The sequence below is a fragment of the Abramis brama genome (genome assembly GCF_963993115.1).
Source record: "Abramis brama genome assembly, chromosome: 5".
Classification (NCBI taxonomy): domain Eukaryota; kingdom Metazoa; phylum Chordata; class Actinopteri; order Cypriniformes; family Leuciscidae; genus Abramis; species Abramis brama.
The window spans coordinates 37,471,945-37,491,177 of NC_139967.1; the positions used below are offsets into that span (position 1 = coordinate 37,471,945).

General features: G+C 36.7%; 2 protein-coding genes across 2 annotated transcripts in view; both read right to left on the reverse strand.

Moving 5' to 3' along the window:
* Positions 1-651: 651 nt before the first annotated feature.
* LOC311083404 (zona pellucida sperm-binding protein 3-like) lies at positions 652-3,558 on the reverse strand. The gene is made up of 8 exons (XM_084114888.1): positions 3,150-3,558; positions 2,583-2,698; positions 2,396-2,487; positions 2,122-2,299; positions 1,686-1,803; positions 1,402-1,481; positions 1,139-1,257; positions 652-849 (listed from the first exon to the last, which is right to left on the reverse strand). The coding sequence occupies exons 1-8, from the start codon at positions 3,549-3,551 to the stop codon at positions 797-799; spliced, it is 1,158 nt and encodes a 385-aa protein (XP_083971014.1). The 5' UTR covers positions 3,552-3,558; the 3' UTR covers positions 652-796.
* A 786-nt stretch (positions 3,559-4,344) lies between these two features.
* Positions 4,345-19,233, reverse strand: part of LOC311083791 (zona pellucida sperm-binding protein 3-like) — a gene marked incomplete at its 5' end in the record, with an annotated part of 67,533 nt that continues 52,644 nt past the window's right edge. The window contains 6 exons of the mRNA XM_084115535.1: positions 4,345-4,619; positions 4,710-4,961; positions 6,372-6,548; positions 6,705-6,982; positions 7,147-7,232; positions 7,420-7,537. Coding sequence (XP_083971661.1) covers positions 4,501-4,619; positions 4,710-4,961; positions 6,372-6,548; positions 6,705-6,982; positions 7,147-7,232; positions 7,420-7,537 — 1,030 coding nt within the window. The 3' untranslated portion in view covers positions 4,345-4,500. The remainder of the gene's footprint in view (positions 4,620-4,709; positions 4,962-6,371; positions 6,549-6,704; positions 6,983-7,146; positions 7,233-7,419; positions 7,538-19,233) is intronic.

Below are 19,233 nucleotides of genomic sequence, written 5' to 3' on the forward strand. Positions count from 1 at the left end.
AGTTTTGAAAAGATTGAGAACACCTTTTTCAATTACCCATTTACCAATGTCAGATGAAGGTTTCTGTTAATTTTTAAAGAAATATTTAATTATTTTTCACATTTGTGTTAAAATATTAAAACATCAACTTAACTATATATGTCTGATTTACCCATGAACATTGGTTATATATATATATATATATATATATATATATATAATAAAAAGGAGGATAGAGAATTAAGGTATTTAGGAACAGGATTGTTCATTATAACCAAGGATAAAAATGTAGAACATATTTTTCACTTGGCTCCTTTATGGAACAGCATTATTACATAACTGAAGACTTTATACTTTTGTTGGATAGATCAAATTAAAATAGCATGCTTTTTAATGTGTCTGACAGAGTTGACAAATTAAGCCATGAAGTGTATAAATTGAACTCTTTATGAAAATGTTTTCAAAAATTTACCTTACATGGTTCATTAGCAGAGACCTTTGTCTACAAATATATTGGTTTATAATAATGTATAAAATCATAAAAACTAACTTCTAAAACATGTTTTGTCCCTTATCTCAAGAATCATTTTTATTTTTATTTGGAGCTCCATTTGGTTTCTGTGACAGCATGAAAATGGTTTGCTCGGTTTTTGTTTGCTTGATTTGAGCATCCAGACCAGCCCAAATTATAAACAGACCCTATTTGAGACAGTGGTAGACTCTTCTGTAGAACCACTACACTTCAAATGAAGTGGTTAAATTATTAATACAACGCAAAGAGATTGAAAATTTTTATTTTTCATGAATTGCACAGAATTTACCCAAGAATGATTATGGGACCAAGCAACACTGTGTTGGACTCTGTTGTATCTGAAAGGAGAGAAAAAAAAAAAAAGAAAAAAAAAGAAAAAAAAAAACATTTGTCAGAGCTAACGGTATTCATAGAATTCAATGAAAGGTAGCAAGGAGCAGAGGTGAAATGTAGAAAATAAGAGTTTTCCATGGTTTTTATGGTTGTAGATTAGCAAAGTGTATGCAGAAAGAGGCGCATCTTCCGCTGCTTTAAAGTTACAATGGTCTCAACAGAAAACTGAATAAACTGTATACAACACATGGTACTGCCTTTTGTTGGCATGATATGGCCTAGGTTAAAGCTTACCTCTACTGACTGACCTTTTTGGTAGTCTACTCCATTTGCCAATACGTTTCTGGTTGATGACATCACAAGTATTCTCACAGCATTCACAAACCTCATCCTTACCATCCACACTGAGCCACCTTCAGAAAGCAACAAGTCAACTTTAGTCAGAATACATCAAATATCAGAGATGTGATCTAATGCAAATACTGTATTTCAAACAATTATATTTGGAATTTTAGTTTTCTTATACCTTTAGGTTGACATATACAAATCACTTATACCTGTTTCCAGAATAGGTACAGGCCTTGTTCATGATATTCAACTCCATTTCAACAATCTTCAGCTGGCATGTAATATAGATCTATAGAGTAAAGATTTATTCATTTGTGTTCATTTAGAATACTTAAAAAAAAAAAAAAAAAAAAAAAAAAAAATTATCCAAAGCAACTTACAAATGAGAAGGGACAGGTCCTAACTAAAGTAACAGGAAAAATATGTCGTACTTCTCTCAAAACACTGTTCTAGAACACTGAAGAGTGAAATGTTTAGTTTATATAGGACTCACAGCATTTCGGTGGTCTTCGTGGAAACGGAAAGCATCCATCTGCATCTGAAGCACATGATTTAGTTTTCTGGGCATGAAACGGGCACTAGAGTCTGGCACTTTAGAGTCGACAAGACATCTACCATATAAGGGATAGAAATTCAATTTGTTAACATTTAAATACAAATATTAGTTAATCATGTCATTAAAACATCATGCCACACTGATGATTTTTCTGATGAAGTTTTACAGGACCTCATGAGTGGTAATATTGCAAAGTACATGTGCAATTCAGTTAAATTCAAATAGATGCAACCATTCCAAACATATTATAATGATGAATGAACTATTCAGTCAACATTTAATTGAAAATAATGGTTTACAGGCCAAAGATGTGTAAATTTGCTTATGATATCATTGTCTTTTCATTGCACTGGAATCCCAAATCCCAACTGACCCATGGTTCTGAACGAACATGTAGCGTGGCACTGATGCGGCATTAGGCTCCAGAGTGACCACGCAACTGTCCATTACTAATCTGAAGGGAGCATGCTCAGCCATCAAGAAAGAAGCCTGGATATTCATCACGTCCCCAAGGTGGTACACATAGGATGACCTTTTAGTCCTCCAATCATCTAAAAAGAAGAAAGGGGGGGGATAAATAAATAAATGGATAAAATAATAAATAAAAACAGGAAAAACTTTTAAATTTCATTTAATCCTAAACATACCATTCATAAGATGAAAGGAAAAAACAATCAATTCCAGAGCTGATGTGGTAGGCCAGGAAGGCTTCTCATCAATACTGCTTACAAAGTGGGTCCTGAGATATACATCGTGCCAAATATACAGTAAGGCAGCAAGATAGCAGAAATGAAGATGTATAAATGATTAGAACCATACAGATAAAGTCCATACCTTTTGTAGCGACATTCAATAGGAATAGAAGCGGTGCTTGTCCTTACAATACCGAAGCTGTTCTGCATAGGGGTGTAGATCAGTTGGTTTGAATAAACCAAATGATCTCCATCAATCTAAAAATTAAATTATGTTAAAATACGAATATGCGGTCCTTTTATTGACATACACTGACAAGCTGACTTAATATTCAACAATATTATTGATTTGCCTGCATTGACACCATTATATGAGAACTGAACTGAGCTGGATGATGGCATCTGTTTTACCCAGAGAGGCAGTATAGATAAACAAATTAACTTTTTTACAACAGAAAATAACTATCACTGAACTTACTTAAGCAGGACTATAAAACCATTTTCTTCTAGATCTGCAGTAGTCGAAACTAACTTTGTTGCATTATTTTCCTGTTATCATTGTGCTGCTTTGAAACAATCTGTATTGTAAAAAGCGCTACATAAATAAAGGTGACGACTTGTCAATGATATTTAACTTAATTCCCCTCGAAAAAGAATATTTGGTTCAAAACACAACAAAACCAAACCAAACCAAATAACTCCTACATACCGATAATTCAGAGCCGCACTGGTGCAAATCTGCTTTAATCACATATTCAGTATCACTGTACTGAGAGGCTTTGCAGCTCTTGGTTGAGCATGGTTGACCGAGGCTAAACTCTTCAGCAGTGACATGACGGCCGTTGGAGTGAAGGTCCGCTCTGATGAGCACAATCATGCTTCGCTCAGTGCAAAGCACCTGTGCAGGTGCAACTCTGCTGGAGGGCACATCTGTACTATCATCTGTAGGATCCTCAGTCGGTAAAGATACGACTTTGTACTGTCTAGAATCTGGTCCTATCATTGGACCTTCCTTTAAATTACGAATGGCGCCTGCAACGCATATACTTAACATAACAATTGTCCCTATAAGTTTACCGTATGGCATCGTTGTGGCCGGAAGAACCTGCATACAAGCAAAGCAGAAAGTGGGAATTCTCATTTAGGTGCATTTTAAGGGAGCCTATCTATTCAATTACGCAGTTGTTCTTAATTGATTCTTAATTGATAATTAATTTTGATTGACCCAGTAATCTTTTGAATTAATTCACTACATTTAAAAAAAAAAATTAAATAAAATAATTTAGTGACTCTTTCTGTAGGTTTAGGCCCTACGTCAGCGGCATGTTAGGCTACTGTTTTTATATGCAAGTAAGGTTAATAAATTAATCACTGGCCAAAACAAGTGCACCAATAATTGGCATGGTTATAGTGTTATGGGTAGTTTTTATTTTAAGTAAATCATGCTGCCACCTTAGGCGAGCAGATGCTTTTGATGACTTATGTTGCCAAACTCGGCCAATTTGATGCTTAATCATTCTTTTTGTTGATAATTGCCATTTAAATAATTTTTTTGAACAATGACTTTGACAGTCTTTACTATAACCCATGGAATAATATCTACCACAGGCATTCTTCCCCAAAACAACTCCCTTTGAGAATAGCCTGATCAATAAATGCAATTAACAGGCATTTTCAGAACCTAATTTAAACACACCACCTTTATCTAATGTGCTGCACCAACCTTAGTTGTGGTGTATCAGGATTTAAAACAAGGTCTTCATAGATTTCATTTTAATCTAAGCAATTTTAAAAATAGAAATCACAATCAGATGAAATGATGAGTATTTCCATTTATTTTATTCCATTTAATAAATAAATAAAAATAATAATAAAAAAACAGACAATGAATGAAGACAGTGAAAAATATTTTTATTTCTGAAACTAAATCAGCACAAAGGGTGAAACCGCTCGTGTCTTGTTTCCTGCTTGTGTGCTTTATGAACTAGATTTTCCTCCTCAGTGAGATCGTTTCATCTTTGTCAGCATTCATATCCTTTGGTTTAGAAGTTCAGGAGTCCTTAGGAGGGTGATATGTCAGCTGGCTCCTCTTCTGGTAGGGAAGGGCTTATACCAAATGTATGCAGTCCAGAGTCTTCCTCATTCTTAGAGGCATGAGTTGTGAAGAGTTCCTTAAAAACTGCAAGATAAAATCAATTATTCCATGAGCAAACATAAGTACCCCATCAAACAATGCTTCAATAAACAGAAATACTATGCCGTTTTGTACCTTCTTCTGGCAAGACTCTAGTCTTCCACATGCCTTGATCAGACTCTTTTGTCTCTTGTTTTCTCTCTTCATAGTCATGGTCTTCATCTTCACTGTCATGGTCTTCATCTTCATATTCACTGTCATGGTCTTCATCTTCACTGTCATATTCATCATCCTCTTCCAGCTTCTTGGATTCTGGTTCAATTTCCGTGATATTGGGTTGTTCAGTCGGTTCCCATGAGGGTGAAGGTGTTACACCACCCACTTGTTCTGTTGGAGACTTAATTTTAGGCTGCAGTTATCGGCAGTTAGAAGCATTTTAACTGCCATAACCTTTGTTAACTAAATTACCATGTTAATACTGAAGAGGTTCCAAAATAAAATATAAAAACTAAAAAAGGCCTCATTTATGAAACTTTGCAAATCCAGAGGAGAGTTTTTGGTCCATTTTATGCAAAAATTACTACAAAGGTTTCGTAAACTTTAGATTACGGTGTTTATGTTAATGAATTCAAATAATTTTTAAAGGCACACTATGCAAGATTTGTACCTTAATATAACAGCTTCAAAATCATTTTGATGGTAAACGAACTCGTAGTAGGGCGAATCATCCCGATGGCAAAGCGAATCTGGAATCATCTGGAAGTTTGAGAGGTGGTGCCCCGACAAATCTTGCGAGAATCACGACTTGCTTTACGTCACGACGTCACATACATCAACAACAAATGAAGCAGCCTCTATGGAAGACACTAGCATGCATTTCAGACGTGAATCATGGCAGAGTCGACGAAGAAAACGCAGTCGGAAGAGTGCAGAGACAACTTTGCGTGAGTGGTATTTACGACTGTAACATTAAATACAAGTACTCCGTTTGAGAAAAACGGAAACTGCATAGTGTGCCTTTAAAAAAGGTATGCATGCACACTTCCAAAAATTATCCCAGCCCATGAAACAATTATGTGAATCATGTACAGGAATGCTGTGGGATCTCCTGGGATCTCTCAGGTTTGGCTCCAAACTGGCCAAATGTCTAACAAAATTAGGCAATTAAAATTGTTAAGTCAAATAATACAGATGACAAATAGTATTGCTGCTCAGAATAATAAGTCTATAATAATAATAATAATAATAATAATAATAATAATAATAATAATAATAATAGGTGAAAACTGTCTACTAGGAGTTTTTCAATCATAACCAAATAGTTAAATGTGAAGAATTTCAGTTAAGTAATTTTGTTACATTTTACGGTAATGTTATCAAAATGCAATGTCATCAGTTTGCCTAAAGAACAAAACATTGATATTTTATGTACCATTTACACATAAATGGGAACAGGTGTAAATATTTTGGTACCAACTAACGCTTTTAAAATAAAGATTCATGAACCAAAAATTTATATTAGAATGGCCTTACGAACAATTTATACAAATTCATTCTGCTCGTTTCATGAGAGGCCCAATGCCTAAATAGCAGTTTGCAATCAGTTCACATTTTCCCAATTGTAGGCGTAGGTCATTTCAAAGGCGGTCCCCAGAAAGAAAAAAAAGTTACATTTTAAATATACTAGTTTAAATTTTGACTTGCGTTTAGGGAAGGAAAGAAAAATACCTACTGTATGTCCTAGTTAGTCCTAGTTTTTAACCCAATTAAAGAGATTGTAACGTGTTGAATACAAACCCATCTCAGCAGTGACACCATTCTTCCATAGGCTACTATGAGGCATCGGTTTCTTATCTTTACTGAGAGAAGGGAGAGGAGGAACACCTTCCTTCACTCTAGGAGGAGCCAGAAAACCCATTTTGCTTTTCTTTGGAAAGATGGCCAATGGACCCACTGTTTTCTCCAGTTCCCACCCTATTGACACAGAGCCACATTTTTCAAAATGGTTAGTGCAAATATGCTTATCTGCAGTTTTAACGTCAAAATATCAGCTTTAAAATACAGTTTAAATGACTTGCTTTTTAAGATAAATTACACCAAGACAAAATCACCAGACCTGGGAGTGCTTACCCACTGAACCAGTTCCCTCATCCTCCTCCTGTGGGAGAATTAAGCTCCTCCAAGAGGGAATAGGCTCACTATCTGTTAGCAAGGAACTGAAATAACTTCCAGAATCCTCTTGAATTCTGGGATGGAATTTGTTGGGCTTTGTGGAAGATGAGTTCTGGTCTGGTCTGGGAGCAGGTGGAGGCCGAGATTGTTGCAGTGTGGATTGGAAGGATGGAGCATACGCTTTTGTTCCTTGGCAGCTGTAACAAGCCCAGTCATCTCCATCTGCAGCCTTCCAGCTTGAAGATTAAAGAGGGGAGTGAGAGAAACTTGAGGTTGGTTCCCCAAAGAAACAATATTGTAGAAAATAGTTTGCATGGCGAGAATCAATGATTAAATGTAAAACTTTACTAAACAATAGAAAAAAGGGGAAAGAAAGAGAAAAGAAAGCAAAGCTTCACACCTTCCATCAATAAAAGAACATGCTTTATGAAAGGGGTTAACTGCATCCATTACAGGGTAAGCTTGAAGATTACAGGTGATGTACATCTGCACGACAAAATAAGAAGTATGTTAATTTGAAGAATTAATAATCAGAATTCAATGTGTACAACAACCCCAACTTTTTTCCCCCATCCAATATTATTAACATAAGCAAAAATAACAAACCCTCTATCACCATTTTATAATGTTTTGGGCTCGAGAACATGTTTTCATGGAAATACACTATATACACCTCTGGCCTTGTCTCTTGGTGGAACTTGAAGGCATCCAGCTGGAGTTGAAGTTTGCCATTTTGGATTCTGGGCAGGAAACGAGACTTTGAGCCTGTCATCAGTCCATCCATCAGACAACTAATTGGGGAGGGAGAAAATTAAAAATGTACTTAATCGGTGATTAGCCAAATAATAATTCCAAAGCATCCTTACATTTGCACTACACTACACTTTTTATAACCGATACAGATTATTTGCATATTTATGTGCCCGATAACCAATAAACAGAACTGATATATTATTTGTTTTCGACAGTTATAACCGCACTGAACAGAACAAAACTGTTTTAACACTTTTTTCTCTATACTGTAAATTCTGTAATTTCACTCCCTCCTTGCATAAATAAAACACTTCTACATCAATAAATAAAGGGGTCCGAAAGGGTGCAAAAAAAGTGTTTTCAAATGGAGAACAAATGACATGCGAATGACATGTCTATAAACTAGTTTTAAAAGGTTTGTTTTTAGTAGAATAAAGAGTGAAAAGAAAGGAATATTAGTACACATACAGTACATTTGTTGGAATATGCTTACATTGTAATTGCGATTTGATGCATTCACTGTTTTATTTATTTACTGAGTCCATCTCATCTGGCATGCAATCAGAATTAATGTTTTTGTCCGTCTAGATTAATGCTGCATTTTACGCCATGTCGTAATTATTGTAGTCTCGAAATGACAATGTGATGTCTCTATGGCACCACTAGGGCTGTGTCTGAAACCACCCCCTATACCCTTAAATAGGGCACTACTTGAAGGGACAGCCATTTGTAGTGGTGTCCAAAGCCATAGTGGATAATAGAGTGCACTCATTCAATTTCACAATAACGTGTTCAACCAATGTACGCTCAATGGCTAGAGATTACCCATTATGCACTGCAAGTCGCACACCGAATGAATTACCGCATCTGACAAGATGGCGCCCACAGCTGAATTATTCATCCATTTTCCAATGTAGCTACAGCATTATATCATTCAGGTATAAATTCCTTTTTAATTTATTAATAAATTGTTTAATTAACTTTTATACATAGTTTCCATGACAGTTCAAGGTAAATCTTTCCATCTTATTACTGGAGTTACCATTGGTGTATGACCAACTGCTTTCACGTGGTTGTAGAGCTCAATTACAGCTTGTAAGATGAGAATTTGAGACCTACTTGTACCACGTGACTACTGTACCACCTGACTGCTTCAGATTCATTTAGGTGTTGATAATAGGTCGGTTCAACTTGAAGTGGCGCTCCACAGACCGATCTGTATATGACATCAAAGTACGACGATAGTGATTAGATAGTAGACGGCTCCATATGCTTTTAAATCGCTCTCACGGTACTTTGACATCAGCACCACTTCAAGTCGAACACACCTGCTATCAACGCCTAAATGAATCTGCGGCGGTCAGGTGGTACAAGTAGAAGATCTCAGAAAATTCTCATCTCACAAGCTGTAATTATGAGCTCTTCAAATTTTACAAATTGAAATCCCAATTACAACATGGCGTGAACACAATAAAATACCTGCTGACAGAGTGCTGTTTTTATGCATTTACAAGAGATAGATCGCAGAGATAGATTGATACATAGCTGTAGTTATTTAGATGTTTATTAGCGAAGTAAAGGTTATATGGTAAATATTAATGTAATTTAGGGACTTTTAAACAAGTGGATTTGGATACAACCCGCATTTGATGGGGCATTTGAGTCTGAACGGCATTATGAATGCGACTTTACGAGATTAATGCTGCCTTCACGTGCAATCAGAAATTTCCTATTTCCCACTTCTGAAGGCGTGATTACGAGCACGTCGCATTCAAGTGCTGCATTGTCTGAAATAACAGGAACCATGGAGGACACCAGGTTTATTATTGCCAATTAATTGGGAAAGTATAATTAAAGTCTCATTTAACCTCATTCATTGACAACCATAGCTATATTCAGCTGACGATTATGGAATTAAAGATAAATACAAGCCATTTTCACTGTGTATAACACATACAATACACTTCAAATGAGTATTCATACATGTAAATATGCACTACTTTAAAGACAAGGTGATGTTATGGTTGGGGAAAATATTAAATAAAATAAAAACAGCCACAGCAACAATCGTTCTCCCCTCCGCTATGTTTAAAGTTTGTGGCCCACCCATCTCAGGAACTTATGCTGCCTTCACGTGCTATCAGAAATTTCCTACTGACTGACGTCGTGATTACGAGCTCATCACAATCAAGTGCATTGTTGTTGGAAAGAGCAGGAATAAATGAACACAGACTGGCGGCGTGCACTGCATAGCTGGTTGTATTAATGCTGAGCATTCGATTTAGGCAAGTAGTTTTCTTAAAGATTACATAGCGTTACACATGTAGGCATGTACATGACGATTTGTTTTGTTTGTTTTTCTCTTATATAGTGTAATAAATTGTCTTGTAATTATGAATTCTCCTGATAAATCCCCTGAAACAAAATAATAACAGACAGGAAATTTATGGACAATCTTTTAGTTGAATATCTGCAAAGAGACCACACCAGGAAAGTCTGCAAAGCTGAGAAGGAAGAGAAGGCGCTTGCGAGGGCCTCCCGCTAAGACGCAACTTCCACGAAATAGACTGATCTACAGAGGCCAACAGTTAATAAAAGGGATTATACAAGTTGAAAAATTGAGTAAAAAGTTAAAGAAAACGGTGAAAGCTTTTATGACTGAATTTGAATTAGACTGCCCAAATAGTGAAATGTTTTGATTTGCAAGACAAGCTTGAACTGCAAGCTGAAGGGTCATTGTTTAAAAATAACATGTGTATGTAGGTGTCGCAATGTACGTAGGTTTCACAGTATGTCCGTTGTTGAAACCCCATGCATCCTTGAAAAGAAACGGTCAACATCTTTTGCCCCTAACAGTAAAAGGTGAGAGGCACAGGGCGGGTCTCAACTTTTGATAGAAAAACCACTAAATAAGCTTTTATGCTTGTGCTGCATAGAATAAGTGTGAAGAAGTAGAAAGGGGTCACTTGCGCTTCAGCCTGGTTGGTGCTCACGTAACAGAACGCAAAAATCAAAAGAGGAGACCCAAGGTCTAGCTAGGACCAAGGAACAGAACCGGAGCACAATTTAAATAATTTATTATTGGTACAAAACGACTAATGTTTTGACGCCTGAAGACGACGCATGGGCGTCGAAACGTTAGTCGTTTTGTACCAATAATAAATTATTTAAAACATTGTGTGCTCCGGTCCTGTTCCTTGGTCCTAGCTAGACCTTGGGTCTCCTCTTTTGAAGTGTGAAGAAGTATTTGAATGTGCTTTTTGCAAGCTTGTGTGAATTAAGGACCAGTATGAGTCCAATTATTTACCTTATAAGGGAATGGCTGCACTATAATGATAGCCCATAGCTTTAAGATGGCCCTATAACGAGAATGGTATAAAAGGCTTCCTTGCCTGCTTCTCTGGACTGCATTTCGGGTGATGACTAATACGCATTTATGCTATTTTTGCCTTTGGAATTGGTCTTTGTATTATTCTGAACTTTTTAATAAAACAAAATCATGTTGTGGTGATTCATCAAACTTTAAACAAGTCTCAGAGTAATTTTTCCCTAGTATTTCATGATTGTTGTAGTGGAATCTTAATATTAGCAAACACCCAGTCAAGTCAAGTCATCTTCATTTATATAGCGCTTTTAACAATGTAGATTGTTCCAAATCGGCTTTACATTGATAATAGGAAATTAAAGTAACAGATTGTTTTGGCTTTATAGCAGCTCTAGAATACACACCACTTTAACAGAAAACTCTTAAGTTCTTTCTGCGCAAACTTCAAAAACACGGTGTGCGTGTGGTGTGCACATGCACATAACGAGTTCAGTCTATAGGTATGCGCGTTTGAATGTGCGCAGGCGTGTAGTCCTTCCCTACAAATCAACTCTTAACATACTACTTGTCTGGCCTTAATTTATAATACAGAATTTTTAATCGCTTCCGCATAGCCACGCGAACCGGACCGACAATGCTTTATCTGTAGAGAGGTAAAGGGAGGGGAGGCCTTCACAGGGGAGATACTAGTTGACATTTCAGGACTGCGCTGTCGTCGCGTCCAGGCGCAGGTCCTTCATCAGATCTGGATACAGCCTGGATCCGGCGGACTGCAGTAAACCTCGGGATAAACAGAGAGACTAATATTAGCATAGACGCCATTCCTCTTATGATGTAATGAGTACATCAGGATTTATGGGAAGTGTTCCCGGTTCTGGCTGACCTAATCTATGCAGCCTAACATTGAATTATAAAAGTCTATAATGTGTTGTGCATGCTAGGTCAAAGAGATGTGTTTTTAGTCTAGCTTTGAACTGACAGAGTGTGTCTGCTTCTCGGACAATGGTAGGAAGACTGTTCCAAAGTTTTGGTGCTAAACAGGAAAAGGATCTACCACCAGCAGTCAATTTTGATATTCTAGGTATTATCAACTGGCCGGAATTGAGATCGCAATAGACGTGAAGGACTATAATGCGTAAAGAGCTCGCTCAAGTACTGGGGAGCTAAACCATTTAGTGCTTTGTAAGTAATCAGCAATATTTAAAAATTTATACGATGTTTAATAGGGAGCCAATGCAGTGTTGACAGAACTGGGCTAATATGGTCATACTTCCTGGTTCTAGTAAGAACTCTAGCTGCTGCGTTTTGGACCAGCTGTAATTTGTTTATTAAGCATGCAGTACAACCACCCATAATAGCATTACAATAATCTAGCCTTGATGTCATGAATGCATGGACTAATTGTTCTGTATTTGTCAATGAGCATATGACGTAATTTAGATATATTTTTAAGATAGAAAAATGCGGTTTTACAGATACTAGACACGTGACTTTCAAATGAAAGATTGGTATCAAAGAGTAGACCCAGGATCCTAATCGACGACGAAGACTTGACAGAGCAGCCATCAAGTGTTAGACAGTATTCTAGATTATTACCTGAGGAAGTTTGTCCAATAATTAGAATCTGTTTTTTCAGAATTAAGTAGTAGGAAATTACTAGTCATCCAATTTTTTTTATCACCTATGCATTCCGTTAATTTTGTGCATTGATAAGTTTTGTCAGGGCGTGAAGAAATATAGAGCTGATTATCATTAGCATAACAGTGAAAACTAATTCCATGCTTCCTAATGATATCTCCCAAGGGTACCATGTACTGAGTGAAAAGCAACAGTCTTAGTACTGAGCCTTGTGGTACGCCATACTGAACTTGTGATCAATGAGACATCTCTTAATTTACTGCTACAAACTGATAACGGTCAGATAAGTATGATTTAAATCATGCTAATGCAATTCCACTAATGCCAACATAATTTTCGAATCCATTTAAAATAATGTTGTGGTCAATAGTATCAAATGCAGCACTAAGATCGAGTAACACTAATAGAGATACAACCACGATCGGATAAGAGCAAATAATTTTTTTTAACTCTAATGAGAGCAGTCTCAGTACTATGGTCTAAATCCTGACTGAAAATCCTTGCAGATATCATTTCTTTCTAAAAAGGAACATAGTTGTGAGGATACCGCCTTTTCTAGTATCTTTGACAGAAAAGGTAGATTCGAGATCGGCCTGTAATTGACTAATTCTGTACGATCAAGTTGCGTTTTTTTAACAAGCGGTTTAATCATAGCCAGCTTAAAAGTTTTTGGTACGTATTCTAATGACAAAGATGAATTAATGATATTAAGAAGAGGATCTATGACCTCTGGAAGCATCTCTTTCAGTAGCTTAGTCGGTATAGGGTCTAACATGTTGTCGATTTAGATGATTTAACGAGTTTAAAGAATTCTTCCTCTTCTATAGCAATGAATGAATCCAATTTTTCCTTAGGGAGACTACAATGCACTGCCTGATGCGATACTGTAGACGGTTGCATAGTAATAATTTTCTCCCTGATGTTATCAATCTTATAAGTGAAGTTCATAAAGTCATTACTGCTATGCTGCTTGGAAACTTCTGGGCTTGAAGCTTTATTTTTTGTTAGTTTAGCCACTGTTTCAAATAAATACCTAGGGTTTTGTTTATTTTCTTCTAATAGGGTTGAAAAAGCAGATCTAGCAGCTTTTAAGGCCTCTCTGTATGCAATCGAGCTCTCCTTCCATGAAATGCGATATACCTCTAGTTTTGTTTTCTTCCAGTTGTGCTCCATTTTTCTGGCTGCTCTCTTAAGGGCCCGAGTGTGCTCGTTGTACCACGGCGTTGGACTATTTTCTTTAATTTTCTTTAAGCACAACGGAGCAACTGTCTAAAATGCTGGAAAAGAGAGAGTTAAAAGTTCTAAGCAATCTGGGACGCTGAGATGATGAAACTGATCAGGAAGTTTATTAATAAAGCAATCTTTAGTGGTAGAAGTTATAGGTCTAACATATTTGTAACACGGAGTCGGCTTTGCAGCCTTGGCTAAATGAAGTTTACACGAGACTAGATAATTATCTGCAGGGCTGGATTAACAATTTCGTGTGCCCTGGGCAACGAGACTCAAGGCCCCCCGTAGTTAGGGGGGTTCGGGGGCTCCTCCGAGAAAATTTGGATTTCTCTGACCTACATGTGTGCAATTTTGGACTTTTGAAGGCCAAAAATTATAAGAAATGGCTTTAAAACCTTGTCAATAGATTATTTGTCAATACCTGCTCTCTCCTTATCTTCATATTTCTTATTCTCTCAGTCTTCTTATCCTGGCCCATTTCTTCCCCTCCTAAAGCTGAACTTTGACTGATAGTCTTTTCATTTTCGTCTGTGTCAGTGAAGAAAGTAAACATAGGCTCAACTGATATTTATATGTTTTATGCATCATTTTCTGAGACAAGTTAATTTACTCAAGGCTACCAGGAAAGTTGTAGCCTAAGTCTGTATTGCCATTAGGAACCTTCTGCAAGCTTTGGAATTTGAAAACGTCTGTTTTTAAATGTTAAAAGTAATTTTAAATAATACAAATTATAGGCTACGTTTACCACAGTTGGTGGAATTGGCAGACGTTCCCTTAAGCACTGTGCGCTGTGGAAACGCATCAAAGCATTCTCAGGTATAATTATGCAGCATTAATGCACGAATGATTTTGAATGAATATTTGATCATGTCGATATACAATGGTCACATAATGTTAAAACTAACCTTGCTATTGATATCTTCGTTAGACTACCGACCCTATAGAACAAATGTTCGGCTAATATCGAACCTAAAACGAACTTTAGTGCGCTCAACCAGCGGGAGTGCATTTCACAAATTAGTAATCGCTGGCGTTCAGCGGGGAGGGAGGAAACGAAAGACTTTGTCTGGGTGAACCCGCGTAGATGCACTTTATGCAGCGAAGACTGTAAAGTGTTTGATAACTTTATTCAATTTCTGTGTATTTCCTACCTGTAGACAGTTGGGCACAGCACAGGTCAATATGACATTTATTGTGGGCTTATGTGAAGATTGTTTTAAGTTCACTTAAATTAAAAGTTGTTATATTTTTTGGAGCCTAATACATTTTAAAATTGATAGCTTTTAATTATACTGCAAAAAATATTGCATGACCATGCCACGGCGGGCCAGACTAAAAACCCATAGCTTACAGTGTATGGCTGATGTTTGTTCTAAACAAGTCAGTCGTCTGGGTTTTGAATTGAATAAATTCACATCGTCATAAACTTAGCCTATCTGTTAGTTTTCTTTTCAAACAACAAAAGTGTCAAGTTGTTACGGCGTCCCGTCATCTTTGTCAAGACGTTTTTCTTTATTAAATGCATCATAGATAGCAGTTAAGCCATTTTTGTAATAACATTAAAAGGGCGCAGCTAGTTAAAATCCGAATATTTGCGCGAAGAAGAAAATTACTAGCCTACTGGGCGCTGGCGTGACGTAACTGAAGAGACGAATTAGCATGTTCTTATTAATAATATTAGGATAGAGTTTTAATGCATGAAAAAACAAACAAATCACATTTACAATAGGCTAATTATTGAAGAATTGTTTAACGTTGGAAAATTGTTTAACGTTGGAAAATTGTATTATCAAAAACATTTTTATTTACTTGGATCTGACTGAGCTCCGCCCCTGTCAGGGCCCCTTAGATTTCATGTGCCTCTGGGCAAGTGACCAGTTGCCCTAATGGTTAATCCGGCCCTGATTATCTGAGATGTCATCGCTCTGCTGCAGAATTTCAACGGCATCAACATTGATTCCGTGTGATAATATTAGATCTAGAGTATGATTACGACAATGAGTAGGTCCTGACACATGTTGTCTAACTCCTGACACATGTTGTCTAACTCCAATAGAGTTAAGAATGTCTTTAAATGCCAATCCCAATGCATCTCTTTCATTATCTTTAAAGCTTGGATGCATGTCTCTAGTTCTGAAATCTTCCCCGTCAGCTTAACCCTCAGACGGTCCTCGGTCATTTCTGACCGAAACATTTTCTGTTTTGAATTTCTAAAAATCACAGCTTCATCGGAATGTTATGAAACTTGGTGACTTTTATGCCATTAGGTATGTGAATAAAAAAAAAAAGTCATGATCCGAGCATGCTAAGTGGTCATAAAAAAAAAGTGTGCGTGTGTGCGTATGTATGCATGCATGTATATATATATATATATCTGTGTGTGTGTGTGTGTGTGTGTGTGTGTGTGTGTGTGTGTGTGTGTGTGTGTGTGTGTGTGTGTGTGTGTGTGTGTGCATTATATATATATATATATATATATATATATATATATATATATATATATATATATATATATATATATATATATATATATATATATATATATATATATATATTTTTTGAGGAAAATAAGTATTTGATCACCCTGCTATTTTGCAAGTTCTCCCACTTGGAAATCATGGAGGGGTCTGAAATTGTCATCGTAGGTGCATGTCCACTGTGAAAGACAATCTAAAAAAAAAAAAAAAAAATCCAGAAATCACAATATATGATTTTTTTTAACTATTTATTTGTATGATACAGCTGCAAATAAGTATTTGAACACCTGTCTATCAGCTAGAATTCTGACCCTCAAAGACCTGTTAGTCTGCCTTTAAAATGTCCACCTCCACTCCATTTATTATCCTAAATTAGATGCACCTGTTTGAGGTTGTTAGCTGCATAAAAGACACCTGTCCACCCCATACAATCAGTAAGAATCCAACTACTAACATGGCCAAGACCAAAGAGCTGTCCAAAGACACTAGAGACAAAATTGTACACCTCCACAAGGCTGGAAAGGGCTACGGGGAAATTGCAAAGCAGCTTGGTGAAAAAAGGTCCACTGTTGGAGCAATCATTAGAAAATGGAAGAAGCTAAACATGACTGTCAATCTCCCTCGGACTGGGGCTCCATGCAAGATCTCACCTCGTGGGGTCTCAATGATCCTAAGAAAGGTGAGAAATCAGCCCAGAACTACACGGGAGGAGCTGGTCAATGACCTGAAAAGAGCTGGGACCACCGTTTCCAAGGTTACTGTTGGTAATACACTAAGACGTCATGGTTTGAAATCATGCATGGCACGGAAGGTTCCCCTGCTTAAACCAGCACATGTCAAGGCCCGTCTTAAGTGTGCCAATGACCATTTGGATGATCCAGAGGAGTCATGGGAGAAAGTCATGTGGTCAGATGAGACCAAAATAGAACTTTTTGGTCATAATTCCACTAAACGTGTTTGGAGGAAGAAGAATGATGAGTACCATCCCAAGAACACCATCCCTACTGTGAAGCATGGGGGTGGTAGCATCATGCTTTGGGGGTGTTTTTCTGCACATGGGACAGGGCGACTGCACTGTATTAAGGAGAGGATGACCGGGGCCATGTATTGCGAGATTTTGGGGAACAACCTCCTTCCCTCAGTTAGAGCATTGAAGATGGGTCGAGGCTGGGTCTTCCAACATGACAATGACCCGAAGCACACAGCCAGGATAACCAAGGAGTGGCTCTGTAAGAAGCATATCAAGGTTCTGGCGTGGCCTAGCCAGTCTCCAGACCTAAACCCAATAGAGAATCTTTGGAGGGAGCTCAAACTACGCGTTTCTCAGCGACAGCCCAGAAACCTGACTGATCTAGAGAAGATCTGTGTGGAGGAGTGGGCCAAAATCCCTCCTGCAGTGTGTGCAAACCTGGTGAAAAACTACAGGAAACGTTTGACCTCTGTAATTGCAAACAAAGGCTACTGTACCAAATATTAACATTGATTTTCTCAGGTGTTCAAATACTTATTTGCAGCTGTATCATACAAATAAATAGTTAAAAAATCATATATTGTGATTTCTGGATTTTCTTTTTAGATTATGTCTCTCACAGTGGACATGCACCTACGATGACAATTTCAGACCCCTCCATGATTTCTAAGTGGGAGAACTTGCAAAATAGCAGGGTGTTCAAATACTTATTTTCCTCACTGATATATATATATATATATATATATATCAGTGAGGAAAATAAGTATTTGAACACCCTATTTTGCAAGTGATAAATGCAGCTTCTGTAAGCTTTGTATATCTTTGTTTTTAATCATTTACTATCATTCCTTGTTTATACTGCTAAATATAACTTACTCAACATTAACGGCTTAACCGCTATCTATGATGCATTTAATAAAGAAAATAAATAAAGAAAATAAATAATGGATGGCACGCTAACAGGCTAGCGAATTACTAGCGTGTTGTGCAAGCAATAACAATTTAGACTGAAGCTAGCGATGTCAGGTTAATGTGTGATGTTGAGTAAGTTATATTTAGCAGTATAAACAAGGAATGATAGTAAATGATTAAAAACAAAGATATACAAAGCTTACAGACCCAAACCAACGCAACAGCACCAGAAGCAACGAGGCAGACAGGAGCAATCAATGAGCAATTTATTTTTGTTCTATAATATTTATTCTTTTTAATTTTGTATTTTGAGAGAATTTTATTGAATTTATTAATATTTATGCAATATTTTTTATATATATATATATATATATATATATATATATATATATATATATATATATATATATATATATATATATATATATATATATATATATATATAAAAAATATTGCATAAATATTAATAAATTCAATAAAATTCTCTCAAAATACAAAATTAAAAAGAATAAATATTATAGAACAAAAATAAATTGCATTGGTTTTACTGGGATGGAGGAAGTTTCATTTTTAGGTGTCCGGTCACTTCTGACCGGGAAGGCCCAGGGTGTGACTCCGAAAGGAAGACCTTCTGAGGGTTAATTATCTCCCTGCATTTATCACATGTAAATCCTATGGTGACAGAGAAGGATATGCTAAACATGTTGCATGAAGTGCAAGTAACAATAAGAGAAGATGACGTGACTTACTGTGTTTGTTGACTGATCCTACTCACCTAAGTTGTTTGATGGACTCGTAAAAGGCACTAAATAAATAAATAAATAAAATAAATAATGGATGGCACGCTAACAGGCTAGCGAATTACTAGCGTGTTGTGCTAGCAATAACAATTTAGACTGAAGCTAGCGATGTCAGGTTAATGTGTGATGTTGAGTAAGTTATATTTAGCAGTATAAACAAGGAATGATAGTAAATGATTAAAAAACAAAGATATACAAAGCTTACAGACCCAAACCAACGCAACAGCACCAGAAGCAACGAGGCAGACAGGAGCAATCAATGAGCAATTGACCTGTACCTTACATGCACCCAGTGCATGTAAAGTACAGGGGTAAGGGCAATATTTTGACTGCAGAAGATAATAGGAATGTTTTAGAATGATTTAGAGGTTACAGCGGTATA